The sequence below is a fragment of the Arachis duranensis genome, chromosome 8, assembly GCF_000817695.3.
Source record: "Arachis duranensis cultivar V14167 chromosome 8, aradu.V14167.gnm2.J7QH, whole genome shotgun sequence".
Classification (NCBI taxonomy): Eukaryota; Viridiplantae; Streptophyta; class Magnoliopsida; order Fabales; family Fabaceae; genus Arachis; species Arachis duranensis.
The window spans coordinates 29,815,604-29,834,837 of record NC_029779.3 but is presented as its reverse complement, the minus strand read 5'-3'; the positions used below and the strand labels follow the sequence as shown (position 1 = coordinate 29,834,837).

General features: G+C 31.9%; 3 protein-coding genes across 3 annotated transcripts; 2 read left to right on the top strand and 1 right to left on the bottom strand.

The window, feature by feature from the left end:
- The first annotated feature begins 1,521 nt into the window (after nucleotides 1-1,521).
- On the top strand, nucleotides 1,522-8,310 carry LOC107461959 (ATP-dependent helicase rhp16-like). Its single transcript, XM_052253329.1, has 16 exons — nucleotides 1,522-1,940; nucleotides 2,401-2,550; nucleotides 2,892-3,769; nucleotides 4,109-4,231; nucleotides 4,328-4,401; nucleotides 4,490-4,550; nucleotides 4,693-4,842; nucleotides 4,928-5,013; nucleotides 5,193-5,262; nucleotides 5,839-5,967; nucleotides 6,095-6,325; nucleotides 6,872-6,976; nucleotides 7,051-7,203; nucleotides 7,451-7,539; nucleotides 7,655-7,735; nucleotides 7,816-8,310. Exons 1-16 carry the CDS (start codon nucleotides 1,907-1,909, stop codon nucleotides 7,886-7,888), a joined length of 2,487 nt encoding a protein of 828 aa, XP_052109289.1. The 5' UTR covers nucleotides 1,522-1,906; the 3' UTR covers nucleotides 7,889-8,310.
- A 3,123-nt stretch (nucleotides 8,311-11,433) lies between these two features.
- LOC127741131 (uncharacterized) lies at nucleotides 11,434-13,237 on the top strand. The gene is made up of 2 exons (XM_052252787.1): nucleotides 11,434-11,821; nucleotides 12,651-13,237. Exons 1-2 carry the CDS (start codon nucleotides 11,533-11,535, stop codon nucleotides 13,022-13,024), a joined length of 663 nt encoding a protein of 220 aa, XP_052108747.1. The 5' UTR covers nucleotides 11,434-11,532; the 3' UTR covers nucleotides 13,025-13,237.
- A 3,119-nt stretch (nucleotides 13,238-16,356) lies between these two features.
- On the bottom strand, nucleotides 16,357-17,700 carry LOC107462102 (mitogen-activated protein kinase kinase kinase 18-like). The gene has a single exon (XM_016080669.3). The coding sequence runs from the start codon at nucleotides 17,616-17,618 to the stop codon at nucleotides 16,365-16,367; it is 1,254 nt and encodes a 417-aa protein (XP_015936155.1). The 5' UTR covers nucleotides 17,619-17,700; the 3' UTR covers nucleotides 16,357-16,364.
- Between the last annotated feature and the right edge of the window lie 1,534 nt (nucleotides 17,701-19,234).

The window sequence follows — 19,234 nt, the reverse complement described above, 5'->3', positions numbered from 1 at the left end:
AAGGGAAGGTGGATTGAGACTCCCACCATTCAAACCATGTTAAAGCTTCCCCATGAAGTGCAAGCATTGCGTACTCAAGTTTCTCTTCCACCTGAATCTTTGATATGCGAAAATAACGATCCATTCGAACCAACCATCCGCTCGCATCGAGCCATCAAACGAAGGAATGTCCACTCTACGATTGAGATCACCCCTGTTTGGAGGTGGATCTCACTGACGCCCGCCACTCGGATCGTTGATGTGCGAGTTCCCACTGCTCGAATCCTGTTGTGGGATTCGCATTACTAATTCATCCATCCTTTGCATCATCGTTTCCATTATTCTGTTTTGTTCAGATCGAAACTCATTCAACTGTTTCTCCAGACTCTCAACCCGATCCTCCATCGCACCTCCGCTGCGTGTGGAAACCATTCACAGGAAGAAGCCCAGATCGAACTTCTGATACCGTAAAAAATGCATTATTTTTTTCTCCAACTCTAACTATAATAAATTATAAATTATTTTATAATGAATTACATTAAATTTCAAATTAAGTATATTATTATACATATTTTTGTTTCATAATTTTTTTTTCTATACAACAAGAACACTAATGATGTTAGATTTTTTCTACTCATTTTTTAATTTTTTATTAAAATTTTTTCTTTCTCTTCAAAACTGATGGATATGTGTATGTATGAATATCTCTATCTCTATGTGATACACTAGAATAACAATAATAATTTAATAAATTTTCATGAATCATAGAAAAAAAACATTTACAGCTAAACTTGTTTAGATCAAGCAAAAAAAGTTATTTAAAAATCTAAATATCGCTACAAATTATAAAGGAGAACATTACTTAAGGTAAAACTTGCCTATATCAAGCAAACAATTATTGGAAAAATCTAAATATTGCCACAAATGTATGAAAATAGAATTATTTATTTGCTGAGAATCCGTCATGATAATTAATTATTTTCCCATAGGCCCCCATGAATTGTTAATTTTATTTTCAGATTCATGAATCATCAACACTGTTAAAATAACTATGCTCAAAAAAGCATTTTTAAAATAACTTTTAAATTGTTTAATGGAGTGCGATTTTGTTAAAAACCAGTCTTAAAAATTAAAATAGTATATTTATTTGTCAACGACAAAAAATACTAGTGTAAAATAATTTGAAACTATAATTTTTAAACAAGGAAAAATGATCTATACTATCATGGTTATCTAGTGTCAAAACAACGCTTATCTACTGTCATTTCTAATTTTTATTGAATTTCAATTGGGCAACAATGTAAAATTGATTTATGCATAAAATATTTTCTCATTACAAAATGAAAAATATGGAGTTTAAAAGAGTAATTAATTAAGCAATTAATTTATTAAAATACCAGGGCAGTAAAGAGAAAAGTCACGCACTGTCACACAATTTGAATGTCATACTCAAATATGGCAATTATTGAAACTCGGAAGAGGTTGGGAGATATAAAAGCGATGATGCATCAGAACGACGCCATACGAGACAAAACGTGGAAAAGCAAACCCACCGTTCACACAGTACATAACGATAAACCAACAGACCCTAACCGTTGAGAACGCAGACCCTCATTCACAACGTGTGCCCCCATTGAAAGTCAAATAAATCATTGGCTCAGAGCGCGCCAACTCAAACTCTCTTCGGTAGTCCTTACCGCAGTGGAACCGAACTCCTTACGCTTGGCCAGTGGCCACTTAGTAGTAGTTAAAAAAAGGGCACTTACTTAGTTCCCGCCGTTTAAGTGACAGAAACCGAAACGCTGCCAGCATTCTCTGTGCACAAAGTGGGCGTTCTTTTTTCACTGCTCAAATCGTTTTCTCCCTCTATTGATCGTTTGAGAATTCTTCAAATCCGAAACCCTAATTCTCTCCGTCGCGTTCGTTAATGGTGCTTCATCCTCGTCCACGCCGTTCCAATGGTACAGTTTCCTATATTCTTTATCTCTCGCAATTTTCGTTTTTCTATTTCGTATCATTTCTTTCCACTGTGTGTGGTTTGAATTTAGATTTTCGAATTGCGACTGTCTTATTTGCTGAGAAAAGTGCCTGGATGATGGGAGAAAGTGACCGAATAAAGTGAATGTTCCGAACTTTTGACGTCATTTTCTCTTGCCTTTCTTCTTTGTTCGTTTCTTGAATATGTATCGTGTCTTTTTTGTTTTGTTTCTTTTTTGCTTTGTTTCACGCGGAATGTGCGTTATTTATATTCTTGGTAAATAATTTTGGCGATGGAAAGTTTGAAAACGAGAACATGAAAGGTGCTTGATGTTAACTTTTTTTTTTTTTTGTTGAACCAGCAAGCTTTGTTGCTGTTAAATGGTTTGATTGGTTTCGTAACACTGATTGGTTGTCATTGTTGTGTGTGAATTGGTAAAACAGGGAACGACCAGCAGCCTGTAGCTGAAGCTGAAGCTGATGGCCAAGGCACCAGTGTTAACTATGCAGATATTCACACCTTATCTTCTGATTCTGATTCTGATTCTGATTCTGATTCTGATTCTATTGTATATTCAAATTCTAGTTACGAAGGTATATTGTCTTCGTCTGGTTAAATCAGTGAATGTTTTCATTTTATGATATGGGCTGCTTGGTTTTCGAATGTGAACTTCCTCTATTTTGAAGCAAAATGACGCCACTTAAATGTTTGAGGATCTTTACACATGAATTTCCATGAGATGGTGTGTACCTCTGCATAAGGTTATGGTTTAACCTTTGACAATGGAATTGGATACAGTGTGAATGAAACCAGAGTAAAGTTTCCAAGGAATTTATTTCCTGGAATCTTTTGAACAAAAACGGAGACTTTACATACTGCAATGAGATATTAATCCTGATAGCTTGTCTTAAACAATAAATAAAATTTCATGCAGGATTGCTAGATAACTTCAATCAAGAACCAGGGTCAAGTAGTAGCAGTTGTGACACTTCTGATTATTATGAACATGGAAAAAGGCAAAAGCCAAAGTTCAGTAATGCAAGAAGTTCTCATGTGAAAAATAGAGGACCAAATGATGTTGATAGATGGGAAAATGACCAAGAAAGATGGATTGATGAGAATTTTTCAGAAGATGCTGACTTAGATAATCAGAATGAAGTATTGACAGAAACTGCTGAGGCATCTTCTGATCTGACTATGCCTTTACTTAGGTACCAAAAGGAATGGTTAGCCTGGGCTTTGAAACAGGAAAATTCTGATACTAGAGGTGGCATCCTTGCAGATGAAATGGGAATGGGAAAGACGATTCAAGCAATAGCACTTGTCCTTGCCAAACGTGAATTGATGCAAAGTAGTTCTGCACCAGCTGAACCCATACTATCGCATTCACCTTCTTTATCTGGAATCTTGCCTGCGATCAAAGGAACACTTGTCATTTGTCCTGTTGTCGCTGTTACTCAGTGGGTTAATGAGATTGATCGGTTTACCATCAAAGGAAGCACCAAGGTGCTCGTTTATCATGGGGCAAGGAGAGGGAAGAGTATTGAACAGTTCTTGGATTATGATTTTGTGATAACTACGTACTCTACTGTTGAGTCTGAGTACAGGAAGTTTATGATGCCTCCTAAGGAAAAACAATCAAGGCAAGTTAAGAAGAAAACAGAAGTCACTAGAGGGATGTACAAAGAAGGTGTGAGTAAGATGTCTTGTAGTGAAAATGAACTGAGCATGGACGCAGAAGATGCAAATGCCACACACAGGGGTATGTCACTTCTTCATGCTGTTAAATGGCTGCGGATTATATTGGACGAGGTCAGTTGTGTTGCAAATTGTATTGTGTTATGCTTTAGAGCTCCTGGTAATTTTTCTTTTAAAATCTATCGAGACATTTTATATCCTTCTGTTGTTTCTAATTTCTCTGTTCTTGACTATTGCCGACTTATTCTTTGATAGAAAATAAAAAATGAAGAAAATATGGTTATGGCTTGAAGCCGTAATGCAAAATTTTTCAATTTTGTAACGTCACTTTTATATAGAATATAATTTGACATTTGTTGCCAGCACTAACTGTAATCTTGATTGCAATGTACCGAACTTCACTTAGGCTTGACTCTACTATTTTATTGACTTTTTTTAATATGTAAATAATAGGCACACTACATAAAGTCCAGACATAGTAACACAGCAAAAGCAGTTCTTGCTTTAGAGTCTTCCTACAAATGGGCTTTAAGTGGCACTCCCATTCAGAACCGTGTTGGAGAACTGTATTCTCTGGTAAGTTTGCGGTCCTTTTTTTGTTATAAAAGTTCGGTGATCAAGTTTATGTTTTGAAGATATTATAATTTCTTAATTGCAATGCCATGTATACAGGTACGGTTCCTGCAAATAACTCCGTATTCATTTTACTTGTGCATGGACTGTGATTGCAGGACCCTTGATCACAGGTGTGTATAGTGGTTAGACTTATATGTAGTTATCTGGATTTATTACTAAAAGATCAACTATGTTTGTTATCCTGATGCCTTTGTACAGCTCCAAACAATGTCCAGACTGCAGCCACAGTTCAGTTAGACATTTCTGTTGGTGGAATAAAGTAAGTTCTGCATTTCATTAGTCTGTGTTGTGCTCACCATATTAAAGGATAAGACTGACAGAAAACAAGTCCATGATTTTGTAGAAAGTGTTTCAGTAGAAAGTTGACATGTTCTGTTTTATTTACTTTTAATCTTGATTAGTATGTTTCCACACCAATTCAATCCTCTCTAAGTAGCTATGGGCGGGGTAATAGAGCTATGGTCTTGCTTAAACACAAAGTTCTGAAGAACATACTACTAAGGCGCACTAAAATAGGCAGGGCTGCTGATCTTGCACTTCCTCCTAGAATTGTAAGTTGTTTTATCACGGGGTTAACTCTTGAATTTTTACCATTGATAGGCAGTAAGTTTATTTCTTCATGGTCTCTCTTTGCAGGTCTCACTGAGAAGGGATTGTCTGGATATAAAAGAGCAAGACTATTATGAGTCATTATACAATGAAAGTCAGGCACAATTTAATACGTGAGTCACATTCTTCTTCTCTTCGTCTCAGTAAAATTCTTCTTTTAAAATAGGATATTTCCTTCTATTTTAATCCGGAATACAGTTCCAAAAGTCCTAACTCCTAACCAAATATTTTCATTTTTTGTTTGCCTATGTAATCTCGGCTTAGTTTTGTTGGTATGCTTTCTCCATTTCAGGTATGTCGAATCTAATACACTGATGAATAATTATGCTCATATATTTGATCTTCTCACACGGCTGCGTCAGGTGAACAACTACTCTACCAAAGCAAAAATAATGTTTCTTTTGATCACTGTGATGCATGTTACGTATTCCCTATTTTGTATGTAGAAGAATGATATGGTTTATGATCATGCCATACTATAATATTCTCTATGTTGAATCACAGAGATCTGAGTTTTTAAATTTCTCTAACTGTTTTGACTTTTTCCAATCATTCTAATCAGCATTTAACTTAAAAACCTTTGTAAAGTACACTTCTAGAACATCACAAGATAACATTTAGTCAATTTTTTTGCAAAAAATCTCAATAATATGTAAAAAGGACAATGTGCTGTGATATTGCATTAAGTATTTTAATCTGCGAATGACTTGTGTGAAATATCTTATCAAAAATCAGTTCAACGTTATTAAAGTATAATTAATCATTTATTTGAAAGAATAATTAATGTATGGTTACTCATTTTGAAAAAAAATAAATGTTATATGCTTTTCATTTTTTGCCTCAGACCTTATATTTCATGTGGAATATTGGGAATCTTCTCTTGGTCTTTGTTGAAAAATTACGGATACATTTAGTATTAATATTGCATAAATGTTCAGGCTGTTGATCATCCATACCTTGTGGTATATTCTCAAGCTGCAGCACGACAAGGTGGCCATGTGGCTAGTAATTCTACTGCTGAAGAACAAGCATGTGGCATTTGTCATGAACCAGTGGAAGATCCTGTGGTAAGTTTGTCTTTTCTTCTAAGTATTCTTAATGTTCTTATCATTTTATTTTTCTGAACTCGTTCTGTATTTAGAAGAGTAACTATTGCTAATTTTAGTGTGTGGATGGTACTTGTCACCATTTTAGGTTACCTCTTGTGAGCATAGATTTTGCAAGACATGCTTGATAGATTTCTCTACTGCTTTGGGACAAGTATCATGCCCTTCATGCTCTCAATTACCTACTGTTGATTTAACTTCCCACAAGGATGTTGGGTACCAGGCAAATAAAACCACTATTAAGGGATTCAGATCCTCAAGCATTTTAGACAGAATTCAGCTTGAGAACTTTCAGACAAGTACTAAAATAGAGGCTTTGGTATGTAATGTTTTCTTTTCAAATTTCAGTTAGCATCGGCTTTGTTGTATCAATGTTTTGGTTTCATGTTCTAGAACTCGAATATTAGGATATAAGGTAACCTTCGGACTGTTAAGGGCTGTACAAGTAATGCTGGCCTGCCAGGTGGTTTCATATGATGAATATGATGGTGATTGATGAGAAGTAACAATCTGAAAGGGCTGAATTGGTTTGTGCTGCTGAGGAAAATTCAATTGTAGCATGCTTGTTAGTTGTTACTTTTGTTAGAATAAGATTTGGTTTGGTTATATGCTTTTTTGCTTTGAGAAAATTGTTTGTGCATATGTCTACTGAAAGATCAATCTACTGAAAGTAATGGTCATTAAGTTTCTTATGTTGCCTGGGAAGGGAAGGAGAAAGTGTGAAAGGCTAGTTTGCCAGGAGGCAGAAAGAATGCTTATATAGTTGCTGGATAAACAATTAGTGTTCAATCTTAATTTGACTGCTCTATGCTTACCGTTTACAATCTTATATTATATTGACCCGGAATAAGTTGAATGGTTGCAGCGAGAAGAAATAAGATCTATGGTCGAAAGGGATGGTTCTGCCAAAGGGATTGTTTTTAGTCAGTTCACATCATTCTTGGATCTAATAAACTTCTCTTTGAATAAGGTGAATTTAATTGTTTCCTTCTGTTTATTAGCGAAAATACATCAGAGGAAGATAACATGATGTGTTAATTACAGTCTGGGGTGTCTTGTGTTCAATTGAATGGAAATATGACAATGACTGCCCGAGATGCTGCCATTAAGAGGTTTACCAATGATCCAGACTGCAGGATTTTTCTCATGAGCCTGAAGACCGGAGGCGTTGCACTCAATTTGACTGTAGCATCACATGTGAGCTATTCCTCATTTTGATATCCCCCTTTGTGATGTTTTACATGGTTGACATTGTGCGTTGTAGTTCTACCTTCCTTATACTTTTCTTTTAAAATAGTTCTTTAAATTATCTTGTAATTGATGGATGTGGCATTTTTGTTCTTGTTGGTTTTTGGACTTTCTCTAGGGTCATTTTATCCATTCTCTGTTTCTCTTCGTCTTTGCTAAACCTATGTTAATTTGTGGCTTAATTGGGCACGATCAGGTTTTCCTTATGGATCCTTGGTGGAACCCAGCTGCGGAGCGTCAGGCTCAAGACAGAATTCACCGAATAGGACAATTTAAACCTATAAGGTATTGCTCCTTGCGCTTAATTTTTCCCAATCAGAAAATGTAAAAATGAATGAAATACAGATAGGTTGGTGTCGTCCTCTTCTGAATGGTCTCTGACATCCATTTTCATGTATAGAATTGTGAGATTTATAATTGAGAACACTGTTGAGGAGAGGATTTTGAATCTGCAACAGAAGAAGGAACTAGTGTTTGAAGGGTAAGTGTGATGTAAAACGGTGTAGAAGTTTCTTCATTTTGTAACATACTATCTCTAATTTTTTCTCCCTCTGTTAACAGGATTATAGGTGGCTCTTCTGATGCTCTGGGAAAACTGACGGAGGGAGACTTGAAATTCCTATTTGGTACATAGGTAGGTGCCGGCTTCTAATTTGGTAGGAGGATTTGTTGAAGGCCTTCCTGCTATCCATTTTGCAGAACTAATTTTTAGGTAGAAAAATTATGAGACCCCACAATTATGCCATGCATTCTGTGGCAACCCGATTATTTTTGAAAGTTTATGGTGGCAATGTAAATGCATTAGCTGTAAATACACATGATAGGGTATACATATTTCTCCGCTGTGCCTTTTGCCTCTGCCCATGTAAATGCGGCAGTGTGCCGTCGAGTGTCAGTGGGGATTTTGAAGCTCTGAATATTCTAATTCAATCTTCCCCGCGGAATAACGGGGCCCCAATTGTAATAATTTTCAGAATTTCAACGTAAAGCATATTCACGCCAGAAGATTTTTTGTTATCCCCATGAGTCCGTTATTTGCGTCAGATATTACAGACTAAAGAGATCCTGATTTAGTTCATTCTTTGAATGGTTTGATTATCCTTTTGCTTTTCAATATAATTGTTTTTTTATTTTATTTTATTTTGTTTTGTCAAACCCTGTGTGGGAGAAAATTTGCCATGTGTGGCTTCAATTTGTTTTATTTTATTATCCCCACTCCTTGCGTACATAGTTAACTCCGGATCTTTTCCTATGCGGACAGTTAGACAGTTAACTTAGATCAAACCAGAGAAAATGCATAGCATGTCGACTGCGAAAGGAAAATGGTCGTTCTATATTGGTCCAAATAATAATAAAGAAGAAAGGAGAGAGTTGGGACTTTGGACTTTGGAGGACGGGAACTGGGAAGATAGGTATTAGTCTATTAGGCTGCCAGCGACAGATAGGAAAACTGAGATTAAATTAAGTTTTAGTATTATATTTAGTATAAAATATAAAAATTAAATTATTTTTTAATATATTATTTAATTTAAAATAAATATAAAAATAAAATAAAATAAAAATATTTACTTAATGTTCATAATTATTATAAAAAAATTAGTTTGAGTAAAGTCGTTTTTGTCTCCAACGTTTGGGATAAGTTTTAAAATTGTTCCTAACGTTTCAATCGTCCTATTTAAGTCCCTAACGTTTTAAAATTGACTCAATGTTGTCCTGCCGTTAAGAATCCGTTAACAGAATTGACGGCGGGACAAAATTGAGACGATTTCAAAACGTTAGGGACTTAAATAAGACGAAAACGTTAGGGATAAAAATGATACTTAGAAATAAATTTTAATTTTATCTTTCAATAATATCAATTTTTTACTGTACATGGTATTCAATTATTTTTTAATCACATCTAAGTAAATTACATTTAATTACATTACTTTTATTCTAAATAAATTTATTTTTTTAATAATTTTACACTTAAAGTAATGTCATTTTTTATAAATAAATAAATTTTACACTTTTATTCTAAATAAATAATGTAATGTGATTAAAATAAAAGTGTAAAATTATAAAAAAATTTATAAGTAATGTGATTAAGTAATAAAAGTAAAATTATATTATTTAGAATGAAAGTATAAAATTTATTTATTTATAAAAAAATTACATTACTTTAAGCGTAAAATTATAAAAAATTAATTTATTTAGAATGAAAGTGTAAAATAAAAAAATATAAGTAATGTGATTAAGTAATGAAAGTAAAATTACATTATTTAAATAAAAGTGTAAAAGTCATTTATTTATAAAAAAATTATATTACTTTAAGTGTAAAATTATTAAAAAATTAAATTATTTAGAATAAAAGTGTAGAATTATAAAAAAAAATTATAAATAATGTGATTAAGTAATGAAAGTAAAATTACATTATTTAGAATGAAAGTGTAAAATTATAAAAAAAATTAGTTTATTTAGAATGAAAGTGATGTGATTAACTGTAATTCACTTAGATGTGATTAAAAAATAATTGAATACTATTTACAGTAAAAAATTGATATTATTGAAGGATAAAATTAAAATTTATTTATATGTATCGTTTTTGTCCCCAACGTTTTCGTCCTATTTAAGTCCCTAACATTTCGAAATCGTCTCAATTTTATCCTGCCGTCAATTCTGTTAACAGATTTCTAACGGCAGGACAACATTGAGTCAATTTTGTAACGTTAGGGACTTAAATAGGACGATTGAAACGTTAGGAACAACTTTGAGACTTACCCCAAATGTTGAAGACAAAAATGATACTTAACTCATTTAGTTTTTATCTCTAAAAATTTAATTTTTTGTGAATTTTAGTTCAACTTTTAATTATCAAATATAATACCGAATTTCAATTCTTCGATCTCAGTTTTAATATTTGAAAATAAATACAAAATTAAGAATGTAATAAGAAATTAAAATTTTATACTTTAAAATTAAAATTTTAGTTCAATTCCTAATTATTAAATATAATACCAAATTTTAAATCTCAGTTCTAATATCTAAAAACAAACACGAAATTAAGAATGTACTGCAACTATGCAAGTAGTTTTGAAAGTTGAAACTAGTTACTACTAGTCAACAACACAACACATTTAAACCCCCACTCATCCAGAGTTCTAGACAACCCAAAGAGAAACCCACACTCATCTAATAATTATTTATTTATATTATATATTATATTTTTTGTATAAAAATATTAAAAAAATGAAAATATCAAAAAAAAATTATACTATAAAATACTAAAATTTAATTTTGATGTATCAACTATATAAAACAGTTTTATAAGTACATCTAATTATATAATAATACATTATCAAAAATAACTTTTTGATATATTAACTGCGTAAATAATATTTAAAAGAATAGATGTAATTAAATAAGTATATAAAGTTTTTTATATTGTATCAAAATTAAATTCAAAATAATATACATAAAAAGATTTAGTTAACTTGTATCTTAAATTATTATTAGTAAAGTTTTTAAGTAATTTTTTAATGAATACAAAACAAATATATTAAAGATTTAATTTTTTTATATCTTTAATGAAAACTTTTTTGTTTTATAATTTTAATATGTCGTTTTAGGATATAAGTTAGCTAAATATTACATAAAAAATAATAATAAAACATTTTTTGTATTTTTAGTTTATGATATTAAAAACCCATCAACACAAGGCGAGTGTACCGTGTACCATTATGGGATCGACCTTTTTTCCGTGACTTTATGCAACCCACTTTTATATATATAAAAAAATAATTGATAAAAATAAAAAATATATCATAATTATAAAAATATATAAAAAAAATACAAACACTGTTTCTTTTTATTTATAACTTACAATAGTTGATATTCTAAATAAAAAAGTTTTATTTATACTATTAAAAAAATTCTTACATGCTATTTATTTATTTTTCTATTTTCTCTTTTATTTTATTAATTCGATGAACAAAACTTATATTAACAAAGTTTTTAATCATAAAATCTATAGTTATTAATGCTACAAGTTGAATAAGGACTTATTTAATTTTATTACACTAATTTTTTTTTAAATGTTGATTTAAAAGAGACAGAAAAAATTCAATATTTAAACATTTGAATATTTGACGCGTGTTTTTTCTTAATTCCGCGTATTATAGTAGAATTTGCTTCTATGACTTGTTAATAATTGAGAATCTACTCGTTGCCAAATTCAATTGATCCTCAGAATCCGAAATTGGAAGTTTTCTAGGGTTTTAACAGAACAAAAGAGAGAAGATGTTGCACCTTCTATATGGAGTGATATTGGGAGAGGCAATTGTGATACTGAGCTTTCTGTTCAAGTCCCCACTGAGGAAGGTTGTTATCGTCACCCTTGATCGTCTCAAGCGCGGTAGGGGTCCCGTTGTGGTGAAGACGGTGGCGGGTACCGTGGCTGTGGTGCTCGCCTCCTCTCTCTACAGCATATCTGAGATCAGGAGCCGCATGTTTGATCTTGAAGCTGGCGTCATCAACCCCACCGACCAAGTCCTCTTGTCAAAACACATTCTAGAAGCTTCTCTCATGGGTATTCCTATTTATTCTATGCTCTCTCACTGAATTTAGTCTTTTGATTTTTTTTAATGGGGAATTGAATTATGAAACGGGTATTTTGTGGGTATGGTTTAGTGTTAGAATTAGAATCTAGCTAAAACGTATTCTGATTTTTTGTTTCTTGAGCGGAACAATTTGCCGATTTGGGATAGCAAAAAATTTGCATATGTTGATTGCTGTTGAATTTTGGTTCTATACTTCTGTGTAGATATTATTGAATCATTCAGTGTTTTCAAGTTCAGTTTCCATTGGTTGTTTTGCTTTAGTTGGTGGTATTCTTCCCTGAAGGAATTGCTGGATCCAGGGTTCAGTTAAATTTAAATAATAAAGCTCTACCTTTAAAGACTACGTTTAGTTTTGAGAACATCATAAGATAAGATAGTGAGAACAGGCCACAAAGGACAAAGACACAAACATACTGTTTTTGTGTTTTGTTAAACTGAATATAAAATAAAACAAATAATAAAAAGTTTAATTTATTTTCTTTTTTTTTCACACAAAATTTAGAATAAAAAATAAAATAATAAAAGATATAATTATGAAAATTTGATAGTGATAATAAAGAAAAAAATAAAAAGATAAGTTGTTTCTGTGTTTTTTATGTAAACAAAAGGACACAAAATATACTAATTCTATGTCTCAGAACACAAGGTCTGTCCATGTCTCACTTGTGAAACACGATTTTGTGTCTCTGTATCTATGTTTTAGTGTCCTATCTTTATAAACAATCGCAGTGCTAGCGATGGATACCAAAAGTAGCCCTCGGTTTAGTTGATGATTTTTAGTGTAAATGATGTGTGCAGGGTTTGTGCTGTTCCTCGCTCTAATGATAGACAGATTGCACCATTACATTCGAGAGCTTCGTGTACTTAGGAAGGCCATGGAGGCTGCAAAGAAACAGAATCGGAGTTTTGAGGAAGGTAAAACTGTCCGTGCAGAGGAACAAAAGGCATTGATGGAAGAAATCGCCACAATGAGATTTGAAGTAAAGCAATTGGAATCCGAATGCGAGGCGAAAAGAAGCAGGGTGAAGGCCTTGGAAGGTGAGGTAGAGGCTCTTAAGAAGCAATCTGAGGGTCTACTTTTGGAATATGATCGCCTCTTGGAAGATAATCAGAATATTCGGAGTCAGTTGGAAGGTACTTCTTCCCATGTTGATAACAAAAAGAACATGTGAATGTGAATGTGAATGTCCAAATATGAATGCCGCAAAGCAATTTTTCTCCTTTTCATTTGGCTGCTTCCTTTTGGAAGGCGCATGCTATTTATATAGGGAACTAGAATACTTGAGTACAGTATAAATGTATTCAAAATTTTGTTTATAAATCATGGTATGTTATGCGTTTTTTAGCGGAAGTAAGAGTTTGAAAGGAACTTATGAAGTAATTAACATTGAAGGAAGTATATTGTGAAAGCTAATAGAGATTAGTCTGCAATTTACAACTCTTTCCTCTAGTAATAGTAATTCATAAAAGTCTTTTGTCTGTTTGTAACCCTGGTTTAAAAAACAGAAAAGCAAATGTGAAGCAGCATAGTTAAAATATTGTGCCTAATAGATAGGGTGATTAAAAACTATTCTAGTTCAATTCTAACTCATATTGAACTGGTTTTGAAAAGTTAAAATTCATGCTAACTCGTATGCCACTGTGATCAGTGGAAGTTTTCATTTCATTAGTTTCTTGCTTAGCCATCTATTCCACTGGATATTCAAATCACTCTTGTGTTGTCATATACAGCGCAGAAATACAATACGGGCTTTGGATTATAGGCCTGTTATAAGACCCAACATATATTAGTTTTGATTGGGCATAATAAGTGGGCCAAATTGAATATAAACTGACCAAAAAAAATATTGATGCTCTTTTTAAGCAAAGAAATTAATAACAGCTGAGGTTTGGTACAGATAGAGAGGATTTGTAGGTTTCTTGTCAAGCTGTACCAGAGTTCAAATATCAGAAGTGGAAAATAGGATCCTTTCTAGTTCTAGTGTGGGTGAGTGTAGTAAGACCAAAAAGAAAAGTAAAGAAATTAATAGTAAACACGTGGTATTGTAATTTCTTTGTGTAGCAGGTAAGAAGGGTGATTGAGAATTTGAGATGGATAAAGACATAACTTGAAAATACTATGGGATGCTAGTTCTCAACTGTGACAATGTTGGTTGATGGTTTTTGGATAATTTGAATCAGATGGTTACTTCACTTAGTTTTTCTTTATCAATGACTCAAAATCGTGTTGTTTTGTGGTACCTATAGTCATAGGAATTCGATTATCAGAGTTGATGAGAATTTGTCATATAAATTACATTAGTTTGTATCTTGTTTCTGTCATTCTGTGTAGCCTTGCTCACCTCCCTATAACTCTTTCTTCCTTTTTTGCTTTTTTACTCAAAAATAAATCAACAAGGTAATCCATATTGACAAATAATAATAATAATAATAATAATAATAATAATAATAATAATAATAATAATAATAAAGTTGACCAAATTACTAATAATAATAATAGTTAATATTGAATTTCCTTTGGTAAAGTATGTAGGTTTGACCAAAGATAAATGTAAATCATGCATGAGACTTCAACATAGATCGTTCATTTTAAAAAAAAAAAATTAATTTACCATTTGGCTGGGTATGCCATTGTGTTTTTTATGGCTACAAATTTATAAGGTTGAAGCATGCTTAAAGCAGATTCTACCTATTTGTTCTCGGCACCTCTATCTCCATGCGGTTCAAAATTGTTCTCTTTTCTTTTACTTTTTCTATTGCGTAACCTCTCTAGCAAATTGCCACATATTCATTTCTGGCACACGCACTTACAACTACAAATCTAGAATTCCCATATCCATATCCATATGTGACAATCAACACAAGAATCCTAATCATTTACAGAAAAATAAATAAAACTTGAGCTTATTTGTATGGATGTGCTTAAAAGAACAAATACAACTTCAATTCTCAACAATTTGAGCCCAAAGTTGGGCATAGATGCTCTTCCCAAGAGGGGCATCACAATAGTGTCAATATTATAGTCTTTATAGTCTTATAGAAGCCTTAGGTAATAAAATTAAAAATACAAGAATTCGAATTTTGAAAGTGCCTTGATTGACCAAACTAACATTCACAAATTTTAAATCGTGGCCAACTACAACAACTGTATCTATTCTCTAACCACACAGAGATCAAAAGTTTGATTTATATTTAAATTGACTAGCGGGGGTTGACCAAATCACACTACCCCAAAGTTTTTCAACTTGTCCTATTTGCATTATCATAATTTATATTATTATTATTAGCATTATCTTGGTGTATTGGAATTGACAGAAAACCCACCAAACGTAATATTTGATGCATATTCGCTTTGCTTTAAAAGCTGGGACCTGTTGTGTAATGCAGGTTTGGTAAGAGAAGGAGGCACAAATTCATGAGTAGATTTACCTTCTAACTAATTGGAAGGTTTGGAGATTAATTATAGACCCACCATTCACCAAGTGCCAGTGCCTAGGGCTGATAAATAGTGTCCTCACGATGGCTAAAGAGAAAATAGAACCACCAATGGGAACAAATATTGGGACATTGCACTAACCTTGGTTCCCTAAGTTTTAATGTCACATTGAATCAACCAACACAAATAAAGAATATTAGGTTTGTGTGTGTTAATTCTCATGTATAGTATGCTATAAAGCTAACCCAATTGTGTGGCCTCCCCTGCCCACCATATTCTATTTCTCTCACTTATTATTATTATTACCATTTAACTATTTCACCCAACTGAAAAACTTTCATTTATATACTACCAATAGAAATGCATTCTATATCAAAAATAATTGGAAGAGAAAAATATAAATTAAAACCCCAAATGAGATATACAAAAGATAATTGTTAGACTATGGACTCAACTACTCCGGTGTCTGCTTAAGTTATCATTTAAAAAAAGGGAATTTAATCGGATGATGATGTAATTGTTTTTTGTTTTTCACATCAACACTATATATATTATTTGCATGAGTTTGTGTAAGGGGTTCATTTTTTTCGATTCATCAATTTTTTTTAATTTTAAATTATTCAAAAAATAAGGGTTAAAAATTTATCTTATAATAGAAGTTGACTAATTAAAAATATATTTTTTAATCTCTATACTCATTCTATTTGTATATAAAAGAATCAGGGACGGACGTTTGGCAAAAGAAGACAATGACTCCTCTAATTTTAATTTTTTATATATAAATATAAATTATATGTAAATTTCAATTTAACTATTCTTAAAATTTTATTAGTCTTATTTTATTATATAAATATTTTTTATCCCTTCTAATATTTCTATAGCTCCACTTCGGAAAAGAATGTCTATCAGACACTAATTCTGTTATTATTAAATTAAACTATGAACCTTACTTTCTCTGCACTTACTATTATTAGATAAAAAAGCATTTAACTGTTGTGAAAACACTTTATTAAAATCTAATAGCACGTTGAGAATTAAAAAAAGGAAGAAGTTCAATTCAATGTGTAATTGAATTACTATAAAATATCTAATGTCAAAGGATGCATTTTCTGAAAATTGACACTATTTACTACAACCCTAACATCCCTACATTTAAAATCCTCATAAAAACAACTATTAATTCTACAATTACTATTAATAACATTATCATCGTCATTATTATTATTATTATTATGATTACTTTTCTCCACCTCACACCAACAATCAATAGCTGAATTTGAAGCTATCATTGATCCACCAATGCAAGAACAAGAACTCTCGTTATTGTTATTCCCTCTAGTTGTGATCCAATTCTCACTTTCCCAATTCCAATTGGGGTCACCAGAACACAAAGCCAGCTTCTTGATCCTATCAGAAGCGGAATGCACACAACATGTTTGAACAAAATCCCCAGCAATGGGGCATTCTGATTCCTCCACAGAATTCCAAAATCCTTGATCAAGAATACTAGTAGGAGACCATGATGAACTATTGGATTCCCCAAGAACACAATCACCATCTTTGGAACTGAATTCCCCAAGAAATGGATGATTCAGCAATTGGCTAGCACTCCATCTTTCTCTTGGATTCCTCCTAAGACACTTCTCCAAGAAATCCTTTGCTTCTTCAGAAAGAAACCCCGGAATCTCAGGAACCTCACCGGAATATCCAACATGGTACAGCATTGAAACAGGGTCCTTAACTTTAGGCCATGGTGAACTACCAGTGGCCATCTCAATCACAGTGCATCCAATTCCCCAAACATCACAAGGGTACCCCTGCTCCTCCCCCCGAGCCGCCTCCGGCGACATGAAAGCCGGGGTGCCAGCCAGTGGCACCCCGGCTGACTCATTTAGGCTCTTTGCTAATCCGAAGTCAGCAATTTTGACACAGTTACCTTCACCAACAAGGATGTTACTACCCTTTATGTCACAATGCACCAACTCTCTTGAGTGCAAGTATTCTAGCCCCTTTAAAACTTGCTTTGTGTAGTGTGCGATCGCTGGCTCCAGGAGGCGGCCACCGTGGCTAGAGAGTGTTCCATGGGGCATATACTCCATGAAGAGGTTGAACATGAGCTTGCTTTTCTCTTTTGTGATATCAAAGCCTTTGTAGGTTACTATGTGTGGTGAAGAGAGTGAGGACAATATTTTTTGTTCTCTTTGGAGGTGTTGTGATTGTGAGAGCTCTGCTGACTTGACGGCACAGACGGCGGCAGAGGTGGTGGTGCCAGCTAGGCATACGGTGGCTGAGGAGCCTTGGCCTATGATTTGGCCTCTAATCCACTCCATCTGTTTTGTGTTTTTTAATTGAGAAAAAAAAATATTGAAGAGTGGATTTAGAGGCTCTGTTTTTGGTGCAGAGTGCTGCAGAGTCTTTGGTAATGTTATTGCAGCCTTTATATATAGTAAGAGAGATCGGAAGGCACTTTGAGTTTTGAAGTTAAGAGGGTCCTTTTATTGGTTGGTTTACTTAATTGGTTATTTGGTTGGCACTTTCTTTTTCTCTCTCTAGACTTAGAAATATTTTTAATTTGTTTTAAAAGAAAATGAAATTTTAGATGATCCTGGAGCCACAACAAATTATATGAAATATTATACTTTAAATTAATTGTCTTTTGTAAAGACATGTAATCATATGGCATCATATGAATACAAATAATTCTTTGAGTTTTATCTATTGGAAGTACCAATCTTGCACTATTATTTTCACACAATATTTTATCTAAATCACTTATTTTATATATTTTTTAAAGTATTTTTTTATTATTTTATTATTCTATTTTTATTATTAAATTTATATTTAACATTATGTGATATAAAATTTCAGTTTTAATTTTATTTTTTTCATATGATTTTATTTTTATATAACTTGTAATTTTCTTTTATAGATGTTAAAATAACTTCTTCACTCCAATAAAAAAGGAGGAAGTTTTAGTAAGAGTAAAAATAAAAAACAATAACAAAACATATATAACACATTTTATATTTATTTTTTATTTCTACTTACTATATCATACACAATAAAACACTAAATATTAACTATACAATAATTTCTTTGGCATTGTCATTAAAATTAGTGTGAATTAGAATTTTATTACTATTCACCACATAAAAAAAAATATTTTTATTCACTTGGAGCTAATAAGAGAACAAATAAAGAATAAATTATCTAATCGTAATTTTAGTGATTAGGTTGTGTAAAATTAACATTTAATATTAACAAATATTTATTATTATCGTTATTTTAATATTCATTCTCTTGTATAAAAAATTATATTTTGAACCATTTATCCAAATATTACAATTTTGAAATAAGTATTTCTATAACTAAAAATTCAAATACAAAATAACTTATTTATAAGTTATTATTAATAAAAAAAATTATATTTTAAAAATTTTTTAAATTTATTTAAATTGTTTATCCAAACTGAACCAAAGTCTAATTTATATTATTTGACATGTATTATTCAAGAATTATATATTTTATCCATAGCACTAGTATTTGTATAATTAACTAACCTTCAATTAATTTTGTTTGAACCTGATCAATTCATTTTTATTATAGCTAAAATTCTGAGTAATTTTTTTATTAAAAAGTTTGTTAAATGCATTGTTTAATATTTTAAAACTAGAAGCTTTTGAGTAAAAAAAATGTTCAATGGGCTAAAAATTTCAAAAGAAATTTAATACTGTAAATCTTAATCAATGCTTCTAGTAAAAATTATTTAAAAAAAAAAGAGTGAATTATTTAAAGCATCTCAATCTTGGTATCTCATTAATAACATTAAAAAAAAAGAATTGAAAAAAAAAATCAAATGTTACATTAAGTACACTAAATAACACAACTCGGGAGTTGTAATTTTTTTTTCTGGTTCCTTTTATATTAGGTTACTATCCCTTGGAGT